At 41.8% G+C, this 26,810-nt stretch overlaps 1 protein-coding gene across 1 annotated transcript in view; it reads right to left on the bottom strand.

The window, feature by feature from the left end:
* The window catches only part of CACNA2D3 (calcium voltage-gated channel auxiliary subunit alpha2delta 3), a 467,867-nt gene that overhangs the window by 179,285 nt on the left and 261,772 nt on the right, over positions 1–26,810 (bottom strand). Inside the window, exons 13-15 of the mRNA XM_066613498.1 lie at positions 23,596–23,613; positions 6,010–6,081; positions 4,569–4,649 (exon numbers count right to left, since the gene is read on the bottom strand). Of these exons, the coding sequence (XP_066469595.1) occupies positions 4,569–4,649; positions 6,010–6,081; positions 23,596–23,613 (171 nt within the window). The remainder of the gene's footprint in view (positions 1–4,568; positions 4,650–6,009; positions 6,082–23,595; positions 23,614–26,810) is intronic.

The raw sequence follows: 26,810 nt of genomic DNA, 5'->3' as shown, positions 1-26,810 counted from the left end.
GCTCAAAATTGGACATGGTCAAATATACAAATATACAAATAGTGAGCACATACCAGCCAAGTTTAAGAACTCTTACAGCCTCCTATGGGGGAGGAGCCTCAATCATCAGCCAATCTTGCCTCCTGGAGTAGGAGGGCTATTTCCAGTAGTTTTGAATGCCCCCCTTCCTCCTTCCAGAAAATGACTGCTGATGGAGCATGCTGTGCTCCATTGGTGGCCATTGGGAGAGCAACAGGTAGCAGCACCACAGCGCCACACTATGCCCCCCGGACCTGCTGGATAGGTAAGGCAGTGGTGAGTTTGGAGGGTAAGAGGCAAGGGGGACAAACAGGTGGTGAAACTGGGTGGGGAGGGAGAGGAATGGGGCAGGGAGGCAGCAGGACGGGTTGATCCAGTAGCAATGGTGCACATGGATCCTATCCCTTCTGTTGTGGAGTTCCTTACTATTTTTCTCTCTGTGGGCACATACCACCAAAAGTGGTGGCATATGTCCAAAGAGACCCATAGATTTACAGGAAGACCCAGGGCTTACAGAGAGGTAAGTATAAATGTTTTATACTGCCCTTTGCCATCAAATCACTCCACCCCACCCCACCCCCACTAGATGCAGCATGCCTTTTTGGTGAAGCTGCATCTACGGGGGGGGGGGGAGCGGGCGAATAGGATTGGGCCTGTGATTTCAATTATTAAATCTCTGCCATTGAAATCAGTGGTACTTAAGAGTGCTTAACTTCTGTTGGATTACATTAGAGAACAAGAAGGGGTGATCTTTTGTTTGAAACACTAAAGCACACAGGGGGAAACGAATGTTTTTTCTTCAGGCTACCTTCTCCTCCACATGATAGAGACATAATTTTATGCACATAAAAGAGGATTATTTCTAATTCAAAGGCTCATGCCATTTCCAATTTCAAACCCAAGAGATCTATGGGAAATAATCTGAGAGAAATGTAGTGCTGTATTAGGCCGAAAAGTACATGTATAATCAAATTTAGCAGTGCACTTATTTCAACAACAATCCTGCCCCTTTTGACAATGCCCTAGTTACACAGCTGACTGAACTCATTGATTGCAATAAATGTACCTTCAAATCACTGATGTGTAGTCATTAAAATATCCCTTAGTGAAAAACCCGCTGCTGATAGCTTTGGCAGATGTTCTGTGTGCAACACAGCTTTACGACAGCGGAGGGAGAACAAATACAGAAATAGTTTAAAACCTGCTGAGGTTTGTTTTGTTTTGTTTTGGCAGTGAATTATCCAGTCGTGATCTACTTCATTTCTAAAATTTCCTGAATTACCCATAAGCAACTGTGAGCACTCTCAAGCTGTTCTCTAGCTTGAGTGTTGCATTGCAAGTGAATGAAAGACTTCCCTCTCTAGATAAGGCACATTCTAAAATGACACGGTTGTATATAAACCCATGGAAACTGTATCTATATATCTACAGATGACACAGAGGTAGTTATCATGTTCTTGCCACCTCTTCATGTTTTCTGGGAAGTTATTATAGCCTGAGCACCCCTTATCTGGAGGTGAGTGCCGCTTTGCGAAACTCCAACCATCGAAGGGCTGAATATGCGATGCTACCGCTGGTCCCTGCTCACCTCATCTTCAGAGGCTTCATATAGTGTCAAGCCTTGCTTAACAACGGGGGTGCCGGTCTGCATCCCTGTCATTAAGCAACACACAATTGTATTTCGAAATATGGAACTTTTTTGAACACCAACATGACTTTTTAAAAATTAGTTTTTGCTTAAAGAAATAAAATCACAAACTGGGCTTCATGCACAAACCTTGTTTTATGCCATTTACTTCTCACTGCACTGAGAGAGAAAAATCTATGGATAATTAGGTTATACCTGTAATCACTTGCATGACTGTCTCTCTCTACAACAGTAAGAAAAGCAGTTTTTTATAACTGTGATTTTAAAGGGGTGCATTTTTCCCCTTCTCCAGAGATCAGCACATTCCTTCTCATTTGCAGTGGCCATTCATGTTGAGTTAAATTAGTGTATAAAAAGCCATGTATAACAAGGCTGGACCTGTATATGCAAATATTCCAAAATACGGAAATATCTTATATCCAAAACACTTCTGATTCCAAGCATTTAGGATAAGGGATGTCCAACCTGTACCTACAAAGTTCATTTCTGATGTAATGGGGCACAAAGGGCTCAATCTTATGCAATGCGCACCAGTTCACCGCCAGCGCACACTCTCACAAATGTGCCATAAGGCACGTTTGCAGGGGTTAACACCAGCCCAGCGCAACAGCTAGCCCAGTGTGAGCCCACACTAGAACAGCGCTGGTTGGAGGCCAACGATCTGTTGCCAGGCGCACCGTGTGGAGCACCTGGCAGCGGAGAGGTAAGTCGGGTGGTTGGAGGGAGGCGGAGAAGAGGCACTCCGGGGCGGGCGGACAGAAGGTGTGGGAGGGGACGGGTCGGAACCAGTGGAGCTCAGCTCTGCCGGTTCCAGAGCCCCACGTTGGGCTGCCAGCATTCTAGCAGTGCTGGCTGTTGTAAAGCAGCTGTTAAGGACACATCGGTGATCCAGACAGAACCTTCTCACACACATTGCTAGTCACTCACCAGAGCAGATAAGTAGTGTAGGAGACGAGAAAGAGGGGGAGAGCAGAACAGAGGTGGGATGGGGCAAAACTGGACAGGGAGGAGGAGGAACAGGGAGGCTGAGGGAGGGGGTGAGTACAGTGGTGATGGCACACGCCAGAACATATCCCCTGTGGTATCAGCCTCCCTGTCCCCTTTCTCTCCTTAGATTTGTGTCAGCGAGAGAACTCCAACCCCCTGCTGGAAACAGCAAATGTCTATTTGGTGCAGCTGCACCAGCAGGGCAGGGGAAAGGATAGGATTGGGCCACTAGATGCGCATTGGACTAGTTCTGCTATTGATACCACTTAAATGGTTTGACTTGTCATTTTGGATTGCTTTCATCTTGTACAGCCCAAGGCTGTATACAGGATTCCTGGAAGTATCTAATCATCCATGTGCACACTTGACCCTTGCCCATCCTGGATGGTAAAAGCAGCCGGGGAGACTGGCTGAACGGTTGGTCATTTCTTTGTTACTCAATGGATCAGTTCTATCTGACCTAAAGTTAGTGCTGGCCTGGCCATTCTTGAAGAAGCAATCCTTAGATATTATTATTATTAACAGTATTTATATACCGCTTTTCAACAAAAAGTTCACAAAGCGGTTTGCAGAGAAAATCAAATCAAAATGAACATATTTGAGAAATATCAGCCAGTCTCCATACTGCAATTTCTGGGTAAGGTGCTCAAGTGTGTAGTTGTTCTCCAGTTCTAGGGATTCCTTGAAGAAACCAATGTTTTGGATCTGTTTTAGTCTGACTTTTGACCTAGTTTTGGGACTGAGATGGCCTGGGTTACATTGGTAAATGACCTATGCAAGGAATGGGACAGGGACAGTGTTTCCCTATTGGCTTTCTTTCAATTTTATCAACCACAGTAACCTTCTGGAGCACACTGCCAGGTTAGGGCTCTGGGGCACTCTTTTGTGGTGGCTCAGGTCTTTCCTGGTAGGTTCCAGAAGATGGTTCTGGAAGGTTCCTGTTTAGTACTCATATTATCAGCCTTTTGTGTCCCCACGGGCTCCATTCTATCTTCTCCATGCTTTTCAAAACCTAAATAAAATAGATGAGGGAGATCATGCAAATGACACCCAGTTGAGGTCAGGAATGGAATGGATGAGGGAAAACAAGCTTAAATTAAATCTCAAGAAGACAAAGGAACTGTTAGTTAGGACACTGAAAACAAGGGATATGGAATGCCAACTTTTCCTTGACAGGGTAATACTCCCTTGAAGGAGCAGGTCTGGAGTGTGGGAGTGTTTCTGGATCTGACCTTGATGCTGGACTGTCAGGTATTGGCAGTGGTTAGTAGCACCTTTAACCAGCTTTGGCTGGTTCACCAACCGCTATCAGATGTAACTGGCTATGGTGACCTGATAACATCTATACTGGACTACTGTAATGTGCTCTATATGGGACTCCCTCTGCTCAGAAACTTCAATTAGTACAGAATGCAGCAGCTAGGTTCCTTACAGAAACAAAGGGTATGATCATTTTTAATCCATCTTCACCAACCGCCTGTACATTTCCAACCACAATTCAAAGTGCTGGTGATGTCTTATAAAGCCCTAATAGTTTAGTGCCCAGACACTTGAAAGATAACTTTTTCCGCACATGAAGTCATCACAGGTTGACCTGTGGCAGGTATCATTATCTTTAAACATTCAGCTAGTACCAACCTGCAACAGGTGTTGTGACATCTGGCTTCTGGAACTTCCTCTTCCTTGAACTTAGGGCTGCTCCCTCCTTTTTGGTAGGGATCTGAAGACCTTTTAATTTTGCAGTGTTTTTAATCAGGGTGCCACAGTGTTTTATTTGCTGTTTCTTAAAACTGTTTTTAATTGTTTGTTTTTATTATCTAAGCTGCCTTGAAAGGACAGAAAGGCGGGGGATAAAATTTTTAAGTAAATAATTACATGTGCTTCCATTTCAATAGAGTAACCAAATATCATTTACCTTGTATTTTGGAATTGTCTTTAAAAGTTCTTTCACTGGAACATCTGTGCCTACAACTCCCAGGAGAATGCCTCTTGATCTCTATTTTAAAAGATTTTTTTTTAAAAACGCACATTAGTTCGAACAACAATTACTGTTAGAGTAATGTATTCAGTCAATAATTATTTCCCTGCATGGATTAAAACTGCACAGAGACTACAAATAGCTAATTCTTTTCACAATCTGAAAAACTACTATGGGTGGCTGTAGCCACTCTGGCAGAATAGATATACTACATTAATAGTTGTCTTCTTTACTCTGGAAATCAAGTTCGAAAGTGGAGCAAAGTTTAAGGATGCTTTCAGTTAAATGCTTTGACTCAGGAAGCCAAGTCAAAATGTCAGATATAAAAATGACTTTTATTCTTTTTCAGACATCCTGCTAGTTAATGCCTAGGACACACAAATTATATGTGAAGGGCTACATTAATGTTAATACTTTCAAATACCAAAATACCTTCAAATACAAAAAAGAAAATTATTCTCTTTTTAAGATCCAGCAAAGCACATACTGCTATAGAAAAAGACCAATATTTGTGCTGGATCTACACTATATATTAGGATTAGACTTGAAGAAAGTAGGTGCAGAGAACCACAGGAACGGCAAAACAGTACACACATATTTCTGTGTGCAGCACAGACGTATGTGCACAGGTTGTTGTATACAATTTTGATGGGTATATTACCTATAGTTCCACATATATTGCTGCATGTGGTCTGTTATCTCTTGCACAGCAGGCTTGTGTGTACCAAATACAAATGAATCTTGATTAGCAGTTTTGGGAGTGGAATGGCCCTTCTCCTCACACAAGGTGCAGGATTTCAATCTATTCTCCCCCTCCTTCGGCAGCCTGCTGCTGCCATGTATACTACTCTGTTTGGGAAGGGGGGGTGTCTCTTGTGTGGGAGGCACTGAGGGCTACATAATGAAAGAAAAGCACACCACTTGTGGTTATCTGGATCCAAGCCATGAAATTAGGGCATATTGGAACAATCCAGGAAAAGAGTAGTTGCTGAAATACCACTAAAATCAATACCTTTCAAACGTACATAACCATGCTTTGCATTACATGGATTGCATTCTGTTTGATGTACTAATAACTCCACCAATACTAAACATAACTTAATACTTTTAACATTCACCCCTTTAATTTGCATTTCTTTCCTGAACGTAAAGCAGTTTTTAACTTGTTTATTTCAAAAGCTGTTTGAAGCTCTGTGCAAGTACATACTGTGTATCTGTTATTTAGTTTATTCTAATTAAAAACTGCAGTGTTATGGGGGAAAGGCAGAGGTGGGAGAGCTGAACAGTCAAGAAATACATAACTTCATTAAGACACTTGTGCTGCTTATAAAATCTCCGTTTCTGTTGCATATGGCTGTCATACAACATGAGTACTTACAGTCGCGTTTTGCTTACTAAATACTGGCATGGCAACAGTGGTCATCAAAACCATTCCCTGATCATCAGCAAGCTACATTTAAAAAAACACAACAAGAACGTATATTAATACAGAGCAAATCACAATCATGCAAGCATCCACATATGTTATCCTCCAATTAAAGGGAAGGCTGCCACTCAAGATCCTCAATCTATGTTGCATGGACGTTTAAGTGCACCTGAAGCTTGGGTTATACCTCCACGTATGGCTGCGTCTATAGAAAAGAGTTTTTAGTATTTTTCACTTAGAGGAAGAGAAATATATGATACACAAAGCATATGATATTTTCCTCATCAGTTGGATGCTCATGGAAAATGTTGAAATTCAAACAAATCTGTTTTAATTTTCTGGACATTTTGCTTTCTCATGGGAGCCACAGTTTTTGCACATATTTTACAAATCTTTGCTGTATAAACACTGAGAAGTAGATATTAGTGTCTGGGCTGGTTCATACACTTCACTACATTTGCTTTTACATTGTGTTCATGTCAGTATGTGAATATGTGAGCCAAAAGTTTATGAATATCAGCCTGTTATTTCCATAACCTTCAATGTTCTGAAACAGCACCAGAGATCATGGAAGATGATGTTGCTGACCTCTGTGAACTCCTAGTACACACATTGCATTGCTCATGCAAACACAGATGTCAAGCAGATTTCCCCATGAGTGAAAAAACCTTCCCTATATATTGTCTGAACCAGCCTTCTCACACCTACTCTACTTTCCCATAGCCATATTCAGCCCAAGTTCAACTGTACATTTGAATAGATTCAAGTTATATGTTGTCACTAAAGAAGCAACAACCACATATTAAGATTGTGAATGGATGATAGAAAAAGGGAAAAATATTTTGTTTTGGACCAATCCAGAGCCAATTTTGGCTGCTATTCCTAGAAGATTATAAAATGGAGCATTTGTATGGTGTGAATGAAAAAGAACCGGAAATCCTAAAGTACTGGAAAAAGTATTATATTTTGTTGATTGACTCCCCCCCCCCAAAAAAAAAAAATGGCTGGATGCATTTTGAAAGACCTGCCACAGAGGCAAAAGATAAATGATTTCTCGAAAAACAAAAACACCACACATGCACAGATTTATAACTGAAGTCAAAATACTTCTAACAGATCTTAACATCTCACAGCACAACCCTATGCATGTCTACTCAGAAGTAAGCTCCACTGAGTTCAATGGGCTTTACTCCCAGGTAAGTGGTATAGGATTGCGGCATCAGTAAAGAAAGTATCCCTAATATTCTATTTATTTCTCTGGGGTTCACGTCTCATTGTAATGCTGCTTACCCTTGAGTTTGCCAGTCACAGGGAGTCCTGGCCTTAGTATTACATAAAAGAGCCTTCACAAATGTAAATTCAAACTTTCTTTTGAACCAAGAACATATATTTTAAAAAATAGTTTTACTATTCAGCATACTATTCATTTACTTATGACATTTTTTTTTAAACGCTCCTGTCTTAGGCACTCTGATAACACCCTATCGTCCCCCACCCAGGAATGCCTCCCCCCAACCCAAGGCCCTCATCACAGCCCAGAGTTCTTACTGTGCTCCGGCCAGTGTCTGTCTGACTCTGGGCTCAACTTCATTGGCGCTGGACTGGCACTGCAGCACGACAGCATTAGGGCCTTATTAATCCTCTCTGGATTCCTCTTTCCATCCAGTTCCCACAAGTATCAGCATTTTCTTTGCAAGTCCATCAGTCCTGCCCGCCACTACTTTCCCTATCTCCTTTCCCACTGTTATACCTTGCTAAGGACAATGTTTCCCAGTCAGGGGCGTTTGCTTCATTTGAAAGAGAACAACAATGGATTCGTTCTGTTCTAGGAGTCAGGTATCAGGTTTGCATGGGTTGAGAAGGTCAATGTCCATGTGAGCAAGACAGAGAGTCTGCACAGTGTATACTTGCATAGATGGCTACAAGGAACCCCATACACTTTGTGTAGAATGCTGTTACCACCCTGTTGGCCAAAGAACACCGCTCCTCAAAATATCAAAGAGGGTCAGAAAAACACAAGGTCAACTTTTAGTGATATATTTAACTAAGACATTGTCATTAGGCTGACAGAGGATAGCTGTGGTTTCACCTTTTGTTTCAAAAATAGGAACTGCAATAATTAAGTAGTAAACAAGGTCAACATTTTGAAAGATGAAATCGTCATGTTGTAATGTATGTAATCAAAACCTTCCACTTCAGTCTTCACTGATTTGAAATTATCTCATCCTGAAGTATGTAATTATTATGTACAAGTTTAAATTTAAAATACAATTAAAATACCATTTTTAAACATTAAGGAATAAACCAAGATGGAATCAACTTGCTTTGAATATTTCTCAGGGCTTGGTGAAAGGGATACTAAGTGGGGAAGGGACAGAGGTTCCATAATCACATTTTTGTAATTATTTGTGTAAACAGTAAAGTGCGATGAAAAATATAAAAATGCCAAAAATGCCTCAGATTGATTGTTTTTACAGGTGCTAAATACTACCGCTGGTTTCTGAACTTGAAAGCACACTGTGAATGAATGCTTAACAATTACTATTAAAACCAAGGTGGGGGTATAAATCGAACACTGCATCTGCAAGCATAAGTGACACAAATGAGGTAGAAGCAATATGTTTTTCAAATCAAATCCATCGACCTTACAAGCTCTCCTCAAAATGTGACATGAAGGCAAAGTTTTCAGACACTGCACAACTTATTAGGTTAGGAGAAAAAGATGAGCCTCACAAAACTTATCTAGGAATTTACAGGTATCTTGGAATGAGCTAGGAATGAATTAAGTCAAAGAAATGCATACTGCTTTTGATTACACACACATGAGAGAGAGAGAGAGAGAGAGAGAGAGAGAGAGAGAGAGAGAGATCTGAACTGATGTGTATTACAGATATCTGGCTGGGTAAAGTGGGTATATGAATTCCCCCTAGCTTATTCCCCAGGTTTCTCAGTGCAACATCAGCATGCATCTTACAGTTGGGAAGGTGTCTCTAGACTCTAAACTAATTCCATCTTCCTGACCAATTCTAGGCAGCATTCTCTCAAAGCTGAGCAGTTGCACAACTCAAATTGGAAGCACACACAACTTTCATGGCTCCCTGGAACTTGGCAACGGCAACAATGCCATCTCCAAGTGCTTCAAAGCTGCCCCTGCACAGGTTTGTTAGGACTCAGGGCAGTCTCTCCAAAAATTACGGGAAAACTGCTACCAGTGCCCTATCGATTTGCCACACAGGTCTGCCCATTTGGTTGCGGACAATTTCTGGAGCTCTTCAGTCAAAGCAAATGTTTATGATCTTTTTTTATCTGCATTGGCTTATCCATTCCATTTTCAGATTTAATCTAAAGTGCTGTTCAGAGCCCTAATTCATCTAGGACCTGGTTACACCTTAAGGATCATCTGCTTCCATAGACACCTGCTTGGGTTTTAAGACTTCAATGTACCTTTATCTGCAAGGTCAGTGGGCAAGAGAAACAAGATCTTCTCATGGATAGTCTCGCAACTCTAGAACACACTCCTGATGTACATCCAGCTAGCTTCCTCATTATTTTCTTTTAGACAAGAATAAACAATGTTGTTATTTCAGTGGGCTTTAAATGTGTAATGCTGGGGCTGTTTTAAGTAAATTTTATACTGAACTGAATTTTATACTGAATTTTATAGTATATGGTTTTAATATGTTATTTTTGTAATTATTAAATTATATATTAAATGTTTATTTAGATTTGCTGTAAACAAAAAAGTACATCAAAATGAACATTGCGTTTTTGTTGCTGTAAACCAGTGTCCCTCAACCTTTGTTGTACCACTTCACTTGGTCCATCTATTTGAAGTACCACTCGACGTAACTGGCGATGACATCACTGCCAGTTATTTCTGGGTTGGGAAGCCAGGTGCAAGGCAACACACACCAGTAAGAGGCTCAGAAAAGCATGCTTTGCAACATCCGATCGTTGTGTTGTTGTGTCATGTTCCTGGCCTCACTGCTGGACATCAGGGATCCAGCTGCAAGTACCACCAGACACCACCTCAAGTGTCACTGGTGGTACCTATACTATTGATTGAGAAACACTGCTGTAAACCATTCTGAGTGCTCTATGAGCAAACATAAGGGTCAGAAACATATTAAATAAATAAACATATACTATGGCATAAGCTTTCATGATCTTTAGCCCACTCTGTTAAATGTCTAACACATTAGCTTCTATTGACACATATATCTAGTCACAAATCAGTCACAGGCAGGGATGCGCTCAAGGCACGAAAGCTGACTCGTGATTCGAGTTCCGAGAGGAGTTGAGGTCCATGATATCCATGACTTGAATCCACTTCAAAAGTTGCCAAAAACAATGTTGCTAGAGAGTCATGTCTAGTCAACACAAGACAAGTGCCCATTCTTGGTCACAGATGACAATACCTTTTGGACAGCCCAATCCTATCTGGAATTGCCATTTATGACAACAGAACAGAGTTGTAAAATGGCTGCCAATTGAATGCACAATGCTTTATCAGTGGCGATTTCAGCAGTGCTCTTTGGACATTAGTGGATATCCCTGGACCAGCAGGTAACGTAGTGGCAGGAGCAGGAAGAGGTGAAACTGGGTGGGGAGGGAGTGGAACAGGGGCAGGGAGACTGTGGAAGGGGGTGGATCCGGCAGCAATGGTGCACACTGGGTCCTATCCTATTTTTTGAAGCCTCCCTGCCCCCCCTTCTCAGACATGCATCAGCTTTTAAGCTGGAGCACGTCTGAGGAAACCACTTACAGAGCAGAAAATTTGCAGAGGGCTAAGATGATTGAAATCCCTTTTCCTCTCCAAAGCTTCTCAATCTCTCCCCCCCCCCATACAGTGCACACCTTTTTTGACTGGCTGCACCAGTGGAGAGTTGAGGATAGGACTGGGTCATAAGTGTATTATTGTTAAGCTAACATCTGTCATGGGGAAAGAGAAAAAAAAGATATTCCCAGAAATCCCACAGAGGCCAAAATCCACAGATAATTTAATCCACAGATTTTGGCCCCTGAAAACCTCCAAAGGTGATCAGACTAGTGCTCTGGTCACCTTCAGAGGGTGTTCTGAGGTCCATAGAGGCCACTCACATCTGCCCGCGGCCTCTGTGGGCATCAGAATGCCCATTTTGGGGGACGACGACTACAATTTACAGATTCCACGAGAAACCAGAAGTTGCATATTTTTTTCCCCTTAAACAGGCATTCTGAGGCCCACAGGGGCTGTTGGCAGATGTGAGCAGCCTCCATGGGTCTCAGAACATCCTCAGTAGATTCTCAGAACATCCTTCGGAGGCCCAGGTGGGCCTTCCGGCGACAGGTTCGGAACCAGAGAATTATGAAATCCGCAGGTACTGAATCCATTGATAACTAGGACCGACCTGTACTGATAAACTTCACACTGAAGGAATACTTTTCAAAATATTTTGGTGACTTTTTGGACTGCAGCGGTGTCTTGGAAAACTAATTGTTCCTTAGCAGTTTCAGAATGTTGCAATTTTTCATGTTAGGTTTATGGCAATTTCTTCTTAGATTCTGACCTTTTTATTCTATGCAGACAGCAGCAGGAAATTGTTGGCAGGTACTGACATACATCACACTGAAGAGATGAGAAGGCGATTGAGTTCCTGAAGTTATTTGGTTGTTGTTTGGAAAAAAAAAAATGATGACAGATTATAGAGATATGGATATGTTGTATGGACTTATCCCTGGATTTGTGTCCCTGTTAGGAAGTGAGTAAGGCGCAGTTAGGGAGTGAGCAGGGCGCAGTCTACATAAGGGAAGTCTTGCCACCCAAAGCCTGTGACAGAAAACAAGTTTCGTCTAGGATGGGATGTAAATTATTGGTGATGGAGCAATCATAGGTACAACTGTGGATGACAATACCAGTTCCTGAGTCTGTCCTCTATACCTGTATGGTTTTGTCAACCTTTTTTCCCTTCTTGGGTGGGTACTATAATTCTAACAGTCCAATCCTAAGCAAATTTCCAGCACCAATGATAGGGCATATGCTGCATCCTGCGTGGAAGGGGGGGTAGTCACGGAGTCCCAGGAATGGACCGGGATCAGAGTCATGAAAACATGGATTTCTTGTCTCTTGGTCCACTTGCATTTCTTGATCTCTTGGCTCACTGCTAACATCCCCCTGCTCCTGTGCTCATGTATATAACTGCCAATTGAAAATGTTGCTTCATGTATTTGACAGCAGGCTCTCGTCCACAAAAGTGTATGCCATGATAACTCAGTTAGATGTTAACACAAAAACTCTTTGTTTCGGCTTCAACTACCCTTCTAGTATTTAGTGTGTGAACACTTAATAGTCATATTAGGAAACGCATTAAGGTTTTTATTTGAAAAAGGAAGGGGGAGCCACGAAATGGATCAAATGAAATGGACTAATAGAGAAAGAAGTCTTCCAGACATTGCATCAAAACTGTCTGAGTGCTTTCTTTAAGTAAATGGGTGAATAGAGGATGAGTCACTTTTCTCAACAGAACATGCTGAACCATGAGTGGTGACCAAATCAGTTAATTTCTCCACAGAGAGTAATGCAATGTAACATTAGCCATCTTTAATATTGTTATGTTCCTAGTCTATTAATTTTCTTCTTAGGTTATGCTATGTAGCAGTCTGCAATATGCCACTTTTATGCAGGATTCTAACAGAGCATAAGAGTTGTTCTACTAATGAGTAGATAGGTGGAGGAGCTCATAGACTGTGGGAGTGAAAAGCTGAAAGGAAGAAGTAGTGACAGTCCCAAACCGTAATTTTACAAATTAAGGTATCCTAGTTAAGTTCTTTTTGGAATGTTCCCTCCCACCCTAAGATACCCAAATGGCTCCAGTCCCTTCCCCGTTTCCTCACTCCGAACCGCCTCCGATGCCACTGGAGATCCAGTGGAAGCCAGGCAGCCTATGGCAAGGAAAGTAAGAAAAAGTCTTACCTCTCCTGGGCCGTTGGCTCATCTCCAAAAGCACACACCATGTGCTCCATTTGTGGTGCTGCTTGCTATGGGTTGGCAGCGGATAGCACTGTGCCCTAAGTTCCTCAGAGACATGATCTCCATGAGTTGGGAGCCTCCAAATAACTTTCTACCTATGGTTGGCCAAAAGGATTGCCTGCTCCCATTGAGCTTCCATTGTACATCATACTTCCATCTTTGTACATCATACTTCCCATGCTGCTTTGCACACTGCTTTGAAGGGTTCTGAATTTCAAAATGTGTGGTGTGGTTCATGTTCAGTGGGGTGGGATTCACTGTTTAAGAAGCAGAAGTCCAAGCCCTGCTTTGAATGCAGTGCAGCAATGATAATAGTATGAGGATTTTCATGAACATGAGAAAATTCACCTTTCTGAAGTCCTAAGGTCCAGACATTCTTAAAGACAATGTGTGATCTATTCATGCACATTTTCACGTTGACCAAATACAGACATCAGTCACAGGACTGGTATCTGCAAATTGTGTTGTGTGAACTGGTCCTCAGCTGGATTTTTACTGTAAATCCATGAGAAAGTATGCACTGTTTTGCCTGAAATTCTAATGTTAGAACACCCTGTAAGTATCTGTCATTATTAACATGAACTTACTCTTATTTCTTCGCAACAGAATTTATGTTTAAGGTCTTCAGCATTCCAGCTCCAAATGGAAGGGTGTGTGTTTGTCCTTTGAAATGCAAGGATAATTAAATTAAACCCAATAACAAAGTCCAGACTCTCCCACCCCATTGCTTTGATTTTTAAAGGCAAACACATTGCTGTTTCATTTTAAATGCTATTATGAAAAGATATTTTTACATTTCATGAGACATCTACATTTCCTAATTGTAAATGATACACGCACGATATAAATGGATGGAAACTTTTAAGAGATAATGATTTTTTTTTGGAAAAGAAAATCTAATCTTTAAGGGAAACAGAATTTTGGGTTTTATTCCACTACTTTCCTCTTGGGCTTGTTATGGCACCAGATAAAATCAAGATATTTTAATTATCTTTCCATTATATTTGGAAAGAGAAAAACAACACTTAATAGATTCTACAGGATCACAAAACTCCAGGGGCTGCTTATGCAGGATCCTATGCATAAGTCACAATAACATCTGAAAACTAGGAAACTTCTTTTGCTTGCCCTGACAAAAACCATCCATGCTGGTTACAGACTGACGATCACACTGGAGAGAGCTGTCCCAAAATGTATCCCTAGAGGAAATGTACATCAAAAGAGTCCATCTGTAATTCAGGTCATTTCCAGGAAGGTGGAGCAGACTGCAGATACCACAATCATTACATAATGCTGATGTCCTCCCTAGTCACAGAATAGACAAATGATGACCAAGGGACCCCTTTAAGCCCCATCACTTGGCCTTTTTAGACTGCAAAGCCTCCATGTTCCACCCCATCACAAGATGGGCAAGCAGGGCTTTACAATATCACCCATTTCTCCTTCCTACATGCCTCAAAGAAGCCAAAGAAGAGCTGCACCCTAAGTTCAATATACTATAGCAGTCAGGTGGGAAAATCACAGGTATGGAGGGGGGGAAAAGTATTTAGAAACCAAGAATTTGCTAAAAGGCTCAAATTGTAATGATGATGCAAGAAGCCCAGCTGGCACCAGCATCAATGTCAGGGCTATCCTACACCCTGTTTGTAGCTACTTGCCACTTTTGCTTTAAACATTCATGTATCAACTTAGATTTGATAATGTGTAGGTAAGTGGTTCAAAAATTGTCAAATATGTGCATTTGTCAAGGTGTCAATTGAAGATGGCCTAACAGAGGGTCATCACACTTGTAGGGAAGAAGAGAAAAGTGGCTATTAGCAAGGAAGCAACCGGAGTCCAAATGCATCAATAGGTTAAAACCAAGATTAACTGGAAATTGATGCCGTAGGCTCCCCTTACTAGTCCAGGTCAGGACATGTAACATACTGAGTGAGTTGGGGGGTCAGTCCTGTACGCTTTGACAACAGTGACTTCGCGCTTAAAGACAAGAGTAAAACTAAATGCTGACAAACCTTTTGCTTTCCAAGTAGTGAGATGGCTTCATGCCCTCACCTAGTGCTTTTAGTCCTAGTTCCCCTGTGCCTTGGTCTTTGAAGACCAGACAGGGCCAGTCTGCGTAGACACCCTGTTCTCTTGCAAGGGTAGCAACATGTGTCCAAAGGAAGGACACCACTACCAAAAGGAGGGGGAGAGGGAACTTGGGTAAGGTAAGGCGGGGTGAAAATTTTGCCTGTTGAACTGCATTGCTTTGAACTGGGTATAAAAGGCTGGCTGCATCCAGTTGAATTTTCCACATGATCTGAGAATATTCTCCTTGTGCCTTGCTTGGTTAACCTGCAATAAATGACTATTTCAGCAGCTTCCACTCAGTGTGTCACTGGATCATGGCACATCGGGAACGACCCCATCGTGCCCTCAGGTTTTGGGGGAGATAACAAAATCATTAGAGCCTATTTCTGCTAGATCTGTTGGGCCACTTGGGAACTGGAACCTCTCACAGATAGTGTGGTACAAAGGCAGCAGGAACAATTTGAAAGGCAGTCCAAGGAGAAGACAGGTAAGGGTGGCAACTAAGTTAACAAGCACATTAGAAGGTAACTTGGACATCTTTCTAGGTTCTATCAAGTTAATCAGGACCAATGGGAGAAAACTGAAGCTGAGTATCACCCAGATCTTTCACACGAGTAGCATTTCTCTCTCTGCCTCTTCCTACTTATAGGTGTGGCTAGGGGATAAAAAAGCCAACAATTAGGTCTCCAGTCCAGGTTTGGCAGGTTGTGAAAGTACCTTTATAATGTTGATAAAGGACTGGGACATTTGGACAATACTGCATTGCCTGGCCTTTTTGAGTGTATTTGTGGGGCAAGTGGTTCATCCAATGGTCCTTTTACTACATTTAAGGCGGTATTAGCAGTTTGGGTAGAGGGTGGTTTCAATGACCACCTCCCCCACAAAATTAAGCAACAAAGGTTCCAGCTTGCCAGTAAGCAAGCAGGGCATGCACTTTCACAGTGTGCGTGCCTCATAGACCAGCAGAGAAGCCAGCAGACAAAATAGCATTCAAACCAATCCAAGTGAAATACATGTTACTGGATGGATCCACTCTATATCCTGAGAGAGTAACTATGCCAGACTGTTCTGACATTACACAGATGCACATATTCTTCCATTCTGAAACATTTTCTCTACTTAGATTTTCAAAATGCAAACAGCAAAAACATAGTATGACGTGCAATCCTGAATAGTTTAAGTAAAAAAACAAAACACACCATTAACCAAAAGAGTTTTCCAGAAGTTAAAACTAGTTACAGGCTAATCTTATTTAAAAATTAAAAACAAAAAAATTAAGGCCGACCCTCTGCATGAGGGTTGCAAACATGCCATAAGGCACATTTGCACTTCTTCAAGAGTTGGTTGTGCTGGTGAAGGGACACACATGGGCCAGCAGAGGCTAAATCCAGCTTCTGCACCAACTTGAAAAGGGAGGCTTGCATCAGCCAAGCTCGGCTGACACAAGGGACTGAGGCAGGCGGGAGGAGGCGTTCCGGGGCAGGTGGAGGGTGGTCCCAGGGATGGGCGGGCAAGGAGCAGGAGGCAGGACTGGGACCTGGCAGATATGGCAGGACTGGGACCTACCTAGCCCCTGTTCCCGAGCAGCATGGAGCGGCTGTAAGCCACTCTGCTCTCCTCGGACTTACCCAGCCTCTTGAGGAGGTGCAAGTCTGAGGAGACCCATTGGGGCTGTGGTGGCTTACCTGGGGGTAAGGGAAAGAGTTTCCCATTATTTCCAGCTGAGTCACTTTGGGTTTAACACAAGTCCAAAGGACCCTCGTTGAGCCAGATCCACAGATCTAAAATCCACGGATAAAACAGACTCAACCTGTACTTACAGTAGCTATGAAGAGGGCAATCATAATAGTGTTGACTGCTTTGTCTGTGCACTCAACACCCAGGTTGGTATAACATTAGCACAGCGGCTGATGTTCACAGGTCACAGCATTCCAAGGTGTGAATCATGTGACTGTAAACTGAAATTGTGTGGTATACTGATTGTGTGACTGAAGCATTTCTGTGTTGGAATCTACCTATGCAGTCATTATGTTTGTTTATTTATGTTGGTTTTGGAGCAGGCTGGCATATTCATGATGCCCCCTCCATTTGCATAGATTTTTGTACAAAATAAAAAGGAGATTAATGCAGGGTTGGGCAATGGACTCAGGTTGACTCTACTTGAGCAAAAACATGTTTTTGGTCACTGAAGTTGGCTTGAGTCATTGGCATCGCTGACCCCATCTCAACTTGCAACTCAGCGCCAGTGATTCAAAAAAAGAGTTGGAACTCAAAATGACTCAAGTTCCTACTCTCTTTAGTGTGTGTGTGTGTGTGTGTGTGTGTGTGTGTGTGTGTGTGTGTTCTTGCTTACTTTTTTTGCTGCTTCCATGTCACTCTGAAGATTTCATGGGCAATTTGGAAGCCAACCTTCAGACGAATAGCAGCAGCAGGTGTGTTGGGAGGGTAGGTTTTTAGTTGCACAAGGCAGAGCTGGAGGGACTGAGGGGAGGAGAAGGCTTAAGGGGTTTTTTTGGCTGTGAAGTTTTGCTCAGGTAAGTCCTTGACTTGCAACTTGACTTGTTTCTTGAAATGACTCATGACTCAACTCAAAAGACTTGAAATTTCTAATGAGTCAAGTCTTCACACCATGTGCTATGACTCGCAAGATGAGTTACAGGGTCGATAGCTTGGGACTTGACTCAGGACTTCTGTGTCTTGTGTACTTCCCTGGCTTCAGGCACAACAAAGAAAAAAGAAAAGAAAAAGGAGAACTGCAGAGGACAAAAGACAGCAAGTAAGTACTGTACCATTTTATTGTTCTTTTGTACTCCAGTTGGTTCAATTTAACTTTTTAGATAACTTTAATAAAAATGCTAAAATTTCTGCTGATGCATTTCTGTTACAAAATCAGGGTTGCAAATTTTTCACTCTGCTTGTAATTCAACACCTTGAAGTATAAAAAAGTAAATGAAGCAAAGAATGATAAATGATGTGTCTACATTTTCAAAACAGAATAGTGTCAAGATAAAAGGACAGCAAGGCTTGTTTAAATAAGTTAAGATTCAGAGAGAAAGACAAAGGAAGCTACTGGGAACTTTAGGGAAACAGATATTGCCAAAGACATTTTCTTAAAAAAAAAAAAGTTAGGAAAGCACAACAAAAATGTTTTCAGCAAAGCAAAACTTTTTTTTTTAATGCAGGCTCTCTTTCATTAGTATGGCACACATATGGTCTCCCCGCTTCATTCAGATTAGCACAAGACACCTCACAACAGAATTAGGAGGACAGATCCTGAAGTTTGCTGCTTCAACAAAGCAAGTAAAACAATACCCCTGTGGACTAGTACACAGGCATAGGCGATGCTTTAGGTATAGAGTGGAATATAAAGCAAGAGAGTTATGATGCAATCCTAACCCCTTATGTCAGTACTTTCCAGCACTGGCATATAGGTGCCAATTGGACATGTGCTGCATCCTGCAGTTCCAGAGGCCTCCTCAAAGTCAGGGAATGTTTGTTCCCTTACCTCAGAGCTGCATTGCCCTTATGTCAGTGCTGGAAAGCACTGACTTAAGGAGTTAGGACTGTGCCCTTAGGTGCATAAATATGCAGCCCAGAATAAACAAGTAATCTGATATTGAATTATTTGGTATTTTAATGAAATTGGAAGGCTGGAAGAATGATGATCAAGACCAAATTCTGTTGTTTTAGTTCCTACCCACACCTCCTCCCACATTGATCTAGATCTAGAACACAAACCAGTGCTGTTCCCATTCCACATGGAAAGCTGCTTGCATAAAGGAGCTCCTCATATGCTACAGCCAATATAAATCATACTACATTTCCCCCGTTTTACAATACTCCTATGCAGTATTTAACTATACTGTGTATAATCTTGCACAGGCTCCAACAACCCTGACTGCCTCTTTATCTTCAGCCAGGGACTTTCTGGCAAGCTAATCCTTTATTTTACCATTGCAGTATGGCAGCTAAAGAACCTGGGACTATGTTTGTTTGTTTTTTAGGGAAAGTGTCTGTGTTCCTCACCAAAAAACCAGAGGGAAAGAGAAGGCTCTTCTTTTCTTCACAGGGAACTCAGGGAGGGAAAGGAGGAGGGGTTTCTGTCCATCAGCAGGACAGAGCACTTGGTACTAAAAATAAATCTGATTAATGTTGTTTTTTACTGGCAAATTATAGAAAGTTAAAATCAATTACACATTGGACCTCGTCATCCATGGATTTTTCATCCATGGATTTGACTCATTGTGGGCCCAACCGGTACTCTCCAAATACATACAGTGCTGTTCTCAGGTCACACCCAGAGGGCGCTCTGAGTGCTGGAGAGGCCATGCACAACCTCCTCAACCCTCAGAATGCCTTCTGAGGCCTGCCAAGGACCTTAAAACCTCACATTTGGTTTTGGGGGGAAAACTGGAAGTGAGGTTTTAAGGCCCTCAAAAGGGTCTCTAAGGCCCGCAGAAGGACTTAAAACAGCACTTCTGGTTTTCTCCAAAAAAAAAGAACGTGAGATTTTAAGGTCTTCCAGAGGCCTTAGAAGGCGTTCTGAGAGCCAAAGAGGCTGCATGCAGGCCTCCCTCACCCTCAGAACACCCTCTGGACATGACCAGAGCACAGGTCTGGTCAAATTAAGTGCCCTGACCCACAGATTTGTTTATGCAGGGGCTCCAGGAACGGAACCCCAGCAGATGCTGAGCTACCACCTATGTTTATTGAAGGCATTAAAGATGAGTCTTGTTTTCACCATTTATACCTGGGAGGAAAATATTCCCCTTTACCAGTAAAATTACAGAAACGATGATGAAATCTGGTTATTTACTTAAACTTTGGTTTATTGTTACCAACTCAGTGATAAGAGCCCACATTTTCAGATATTTCTCACTGGCTCCTTAAACTTAGAATTAATGGTAAATGTCAGTAAATATTATAGCACTTCAAGCATTTACCTTAGCACATACGTATTTATTATCATAAACACCATGCACACTGCTCCTTAATCTGCATGCATTTACAACAGTTAGATCCATATTGGAAAATATAGTTGTTTAAAACAATTTGCAGTATTCATTTAAGTGCAAGACAAGGGGCTTCCAAGTCTAGAGCTTATAACAGTACATAAAAAGAATCTGTTGCTTATTGCCAAAACTGTTATTTATATGCAGACAAAATAAGTGTGCTGTATATGATTCTTATAAGAGGATATGCAATTTCTAGCAGATAAAAAATTTAAAAAGTAAATTTATATGGCAACGCCATTATTCTAGAATCATGTGAAGATCAAAGTGAGCATGTTTACAGAGACGCAACCATTTTAAATGTTTACACAGAAAACATTTGTGGATGGTACAGAGATTCCAACACAAACAGAGTACAAGTTCAGACACCATATGGCAAAATGTACACTAGCACTGACTCAAGTCATTCACAAAGACAAGCATCAATCCTGAAGTGGTCCACAAACAAGCATACAAACAAATTCCTTCTTTGAAAGCTTCTCTTTGAAAATGGCAGGACATTAAACATTTCTATGTTAATCAAAAGGGAGAAAACTAATTAGCACCCGGCAAAGTTCTATTTCTACTCAAGAGCTTCATACCATGACTCACATTAGCCATCCAACTGCCTATTGCTTGATAGAGATCTGAAGATTATGTTGCAACTCTGTAAAATGTTTCTATTTGAGGATTGCTGTATGATTTCATGAGCCAAACAATCCATTAGACAGGCACACATATACTGTATATTCAATTTACACCAACTGCTTAGTGCTGGCAAGTGCATATACTGCTCAATGACCATTTGCAGTCACGTTGCAACATATGGAACTACAACTTATATAATCAATCTCTTTAAAACAAACAAAATGCATTTTGCACTAATGAGTGAGGAGGATGATAACAGTGCTTTGAGAAGTGTACGTGAATTAGGCTGAGCGCTGAACTACCACACATCTGCTAACCACACAGCAGCCTGGAACTAAACCTAGTAACAAGAACTGTCAGTACTACATTTGAAATGAAAATAATGCTGAAAACTAGATATAATGGTAATAATCAGCAGCATAATTGAAAGGCAATGATGGCACTCTCCATGAGTGAAATAGGATTGAGAAAAGATACGTGCCTGATAAGGGAAAAAAATTATACATTTTGCAATAGCACAAGGAAGTCTGGGCTTCTGAAAGCTATTCCAGCTCAAACATGAAGAAAGAAGGGGGGCTCAAGCATGCCTAGAAGTTGTACCCAGTGACTTGCACTCATTCCTAACAAAGGCAGAAGGAGCTGATTGTGGGTACCGATTATTCTGGGATGGTGACTTTAAGCTAAACAATCACTTTAAATTTTCCTGGTCTGAACCCTGGATTTGAAGGTTTTAGGTTTCTGCTGCAACCTTTAAGATGCTAATAAATCAGTGATTCTATTCTGGAGTCCAGAATATACAACTTCATGCTGAGATGAACTGTGGAACCAGATAATTAATTACAAGTTTTGGTATCCTAGAGCTTAGTAAGGGCTGAACTGGATGGCACCTTAATAATCTGCAAGGCACCATCACTTGACCTATTACTACTTAAAAATGCTCATCAAGGCACACAATTGACATGGCATATGAGGGATTATTTCACAGCCAGAGAACATTATGTGAAAAAAGGCTGACCCTTGCCTGGTCACTTTTCAGTTTCACAGCAAATTACTGACACTGTACACAACTAGATTAACATATGTGGGGCTTCCACTGAGACCTACACTTTAAACATACAGGCACAGCGAAAAGTGCATTACTAGATAATGTAGGAAGATCATAAAGTCAGATTTATTTTCAGGGCAGCTAAATGCATTGCTAAGAAAAAGTCATCATTTACAAACGGGTGTTCCAATGTTAAAAATAATTCAACCAACTTTATTTTGCTTGCTGTGGAAACAAGAAACCAACATCCTGTAATTATCAACTACTATCCAATTAGTGTTTGCCATTGGATTAAATTGGATACTAATTCTGCAGTAGACATTGCTAATACACACACAAACTCTTCTGAAAAACATATGGCAGTACACTACAAGTATGTTGGCCATGTGCTTTTTCTAAAGTGCACAAGCAGTAGTATCCAATTGCCAATAGTCTCCAACTGCCATAGGAAAAGAACTATCATTCGCATCCTTTTTACAGTACTGTTTATGCTCTGCCTTAAAAAAAAAGAAAAGAAAAAAGAACCCACACTTATAGCTGGCACAAGGCCTAAGAGAAGGACTAGGGTGGGTCGAAAAGAGGAGATAGGATCCTGCTATATGCTAATACCACCAGGATCCACCCTTGCACTCCCCCTTCCTCAAACTCCCCCTGCCCCATCCCACCCCACTGCCAACTTATCTAGAGAGATGGAGCTTCTGTTGCAAGCACCACACCTCTCATTGTCTGTGGCAGTGACCCAGAAGCATAAGCGAGAAGACAAGTTTTCGCTCTGCCATAAAGGGTCTTGTGTAGCTGGAAAATGAATTTCAGCCTCACAAGGCCCAGATAGGATTTGGCAGAGTTGCTTTTTAATCTATGCCTTAAGACAACTGGTTCTGTTTTTTTTTGGGGGGGGGAGGGGGTCTGCTGTCCAAAAATAGAAGGAAAAATTCAACTACGCAGACAAATAAACCTCAGTGAGCACACTACTTTTCAGTTTCATACAGCTCATCTAGGTATAGTTACCATAAAACAGGTGTGTGAGAACAGTTGCCTTTTTGATATTAGCAAACAATACATCTCAGAAACTATAAAACCGCAACCCTAATTATAAAAAGGCATTCTAGACTGTGGCAATTATTCTGCTTTTCAATTATATTTGTGAATTGTACAAGAATGATGCAACAGGCATCAAGTGATATATATGTTATGCTGGCCACAAGTATCATTGTGAGATTATGAAATGCAATGGTAGCTCTGGACCATATCAAAGCAGAAGCTGCACTACTACAACAACAGCACACTGCATGGAAACTTCCTTGGACAAACTATGTTAGATGCACTGAGAGGCCTTTGATAAGGCTATACAATAGAGGCCAGTGAAATAATACAGCTGCCACCACCACCACCACCCCCAGTTCCTTTGTTCCTCTGCTGGGATGGCAAGCAAGGGCCTAGTGATGGCTTCTTTGTAAATGATCTGTCCATTTGATGACTGACTATTATTTTCAAAGTGATAACAAAATGGTTCCTTTATTGTATGATGAAGCAGGGCACTCCTCCTCCATTTTGCTCTAATAGCTCTTACATTGTGTCTGAATTGTAACTCTCCCAGGGTGACCTGAGTGCTCACAATGATTGCTTTGATTTAAGCAATGTTACGCTCTCTAGTTCATTATAACTGTGACATTGTAAAGCATTTCACTGGCCACCATTGTACTGCGTTCATGACACTGTGAAAACATGAAGAGTTGGTGATTTCTTTGAATAAATATTGATTGAAAATAGTTTACCTTTTGAGCCTGAGGAAGCTGGAAAAAGAAGAACAGAATAGAACAAGCCATCATTATATAATTGATATATCTTTAGACTAGTTTAGCTGCTTTATTAAAAAAATTCACCAATTTTTTTTAAAGGAAGTTAACAGGAGAAATATCTCCAATTCATTTAAACTACTCTAAAAAAAAAACCAAAACATGAAACTAAAGGACAGCTTGTCTGCTAAATATCACTAGCACCAAGCAATTGTTAAAATGCTACAGTGCTAGAAAAATGGGATAGTTTCCCCAAGAGATATGGTATTGCACTTGAATTGTGATGTTCCATCTTCCTGTACACAAATATAATTCAGTGTGGACTGAACATCATCCTTTTAACCTGCCTTTAGTAAAGGTGCCACTCTGAGGTGGCATCTCTGAGGTGCCACTTATTGTTAAGCCCTATTCAGGTCAGTGAGTCTTTCTGATCATATATACATATCTAAATGCAAGTATGATCTGTGTACAAGAGTCTGTAAAAAGGACACAACTGTGAGTTTGTAAACAGAAACTTTATATTAACCAACAAAATGCTATTGTCACATTGCAAGAACTATAACATATGTCATAAGGATATAACGCAGTAAAAGTTACTCACTGTTATTTCCACTGATTTCAGCAAGATTTGAGCAAGATTTTAGTAGGAGACCTGGAACTTAATTTAACCCTGCTGTTAATCAATACAATATGGAAGTACTTAACTGGCTGCCATGTTATGCACACCTACCTGGGAGAAAACCTCACTGAACACAATGTCAGTAAACATGTACAGGATTCTACTGTTCGGTTGGAAAATGCACTTGCTGACCTTCTTCCCCCTATAAATACACCCACTGGGTGCACCATGAGCTATAACTCTAATGAAGAATACAGGAACAGGGATCTACAAGCTAAAGGGAGACTATTTAATTTTACAGTACTAACAGGAAAAAAACTATCATGTATGAAAGGCCTCTGAGAAGAATTTTATCAGGGAGTAAAAAGTTTCTCAAAGAATCTCCCTCTCAAGGGGGAGGGACAAAACAGTGGGGGGTTGGTGGTGATGGGTATTGGCAGAACAGTGGCGGCGGGGGGGGGGTAAAAATGGTGGGGGATGGTGGCAACAGCCAGAATAGTCTTTGGAGCCCAGGTCTACCAGGCTTCCCAATGCAGAACCTAGGTCTACCAGCCTATGTGGTATCAGCAGCTAGATATGGAAAACAAAACTCTTAAGTTTCTCAAAAATCTTTTAAATATAGAAAATCACTGTGGAAAATTATTTAGTCATCATATTTCATCATATTTAGACTTACAATAGAATGGAAAGAGTCCTATGTGGACCCAAATGTACTTCTGTAGTTGTAGCCCCACAACTGTGTCCCTGAGCATCTATACACTCCTTCAAGGTAAGCGGATCAACAAATCAAAGAGCTACTGTAGCAGGCCAATTTCCTCCCAGATCTGACACTGTTAAGGAGTGTCATTTACACAGCCCCCAGCATCTGAAGTGGAAAGGAATCCAGGTGAGGTAGAAAAATGCAAGATCCCAGGAAATTTATGGGCTTCCTCCTTTGGCACCTGGGGCCTCTGTTTGACCCTGGGCCCAGGTACAAATTACCCCCTTTACCCCCTCTCATGGGCCCCGTATATATGGTGTTTAGTCAATACAACTGAGCATTGATGAACAGGACCAGTTCCATCCCCCCGAAACTTTGCTATTTTTCCTTAGTCAGTTTCAAACCACAAAGTGTGTATCTTGCCCCTGAATATTGAGTGTTGGGCGGGTTAGGACAGACAAAAGAAAATATTTCTTTACTCAGCGTGTGGTCGGTCTGTGGAACTCCTTGCCACAGGATGTGGTGCTGGCGTCTAGCCTAGACGCCTTTAAAAGGGGATTGGACAAGTTTCTGGATGAAAAATCCATTATGGGGTACAAGCCATGATGTGTATGCGCAACCTCCTGATTTTAGAAATGGGTTATGTCAGAATGCCAGATGCAAGGGAGGGCACCAGGATGAGGTCTCTTGTTATCTGGTGTGCTCCCTGGGGCATTTGGTGGGCCGCTGTGAGATACAGGAAGCTGGACTAGATGGGCCTATGGCCTGATCCAGTGGGGCTGTTCTTATGTTCTTATAATACACAAGACCTCTTTCAGAGTCAGTGGCAAATGCTTCCATTTTAAACATAGGTGGACACATAAAACGTTAGCAAGAGCAGGAGTAATGTTTACAAGCACATATCAACATTAAAGAAAGAAAGCAGTTGCTAAAACTGCTGAAATTTCCAGCTCAAATTTATTAATTGCTAATTTATCAGTACTCTATTCCAAGCAGCGGGGCAATGCTGATGGTATATAACAGACATAGGCAAAACCATTGCCAGAATTCTGGCAATGTGATTTTCTTCGAATGAGAATTCCAGCTGGAGAGAATTTTGGTGCTCACACAGCTATGGGGCAAACTTTGCAAGCACCTGAAACAAACCGTTTTCTAACCCTGAGACCTGTGAACTTCACCTGCATTTCTGCTAATCAATAGCATTGCTGGTGCACTCTCCCCCTAGGGTGGGTGTTACCCCCCCCAACGCACAGCACCTCTCACTGCATGACACCCCCTTACTCACTGTGCCAAGCAGTGGATGCTGTTAGCAGCAGGTACCTGGCACACAGGCTAAGAGCCGTTTGCAACAGCAAAGAACTGGGAGTGCCTGCTCTCTTTTGACGAATGCCAGGGGCTCCAACTGTTGCTACTCTTGGCCAAAAACTCACCCCTTAAGCTTTTCAGGACAGCAACTTTGACACAGGGAACTGGACAGAGGTCTTCTGCAGAGTTCCACACTAACCCCCCTCCGGCGGGTACCACTGGTGACACCACTCCCCCTCATAAACAACAAGTGTGCATCTCAAGCTAGAGAACAAGTGCAACTGATGCTGTTGTCAAGTCCCTGTTACTCTGTGTTTCACCTTAACCCACAGGCAGCTGTCCCACAGGCAAAGTCACCATGAAGATCCAATGGGAAGCCTGTCTTGAAGAGATCAGTGCAAGCCCAGCTGCTATTTGGTGAGATTGTGGCCTACTTGTCCCAGTCAGGCCCCTGTGGCCTTGCAAACACCAACAGAAAAAGAACCAAATGGTGCTACCAGACCTCACACATTTTGCTATCTGTTGGACAACTTGCTATGATGCAACAGTGCTGCTGAGAGCAGATGGTTG

This window comes from Tiliqua scincoides, chromosome 2, assembly GCF_035046505.1.
Source record: "Tiliqua scincoides isolate rTilSci1 chromosome 2, rTilSci1.hap2, whole genome shotgun sequence".
In the NCBI taxonomy this organism is placed as follows: Eukaryota; Metazoa; Chordata; class Lepidosauria; order Squamata; family Scincidae; genus Tiliqua; species Tiliqua scincoides.
Note: the sequence above shows the minus strand (reverse complement) of the source record. Positions and strands in the feature narration are given on the sequence as shown.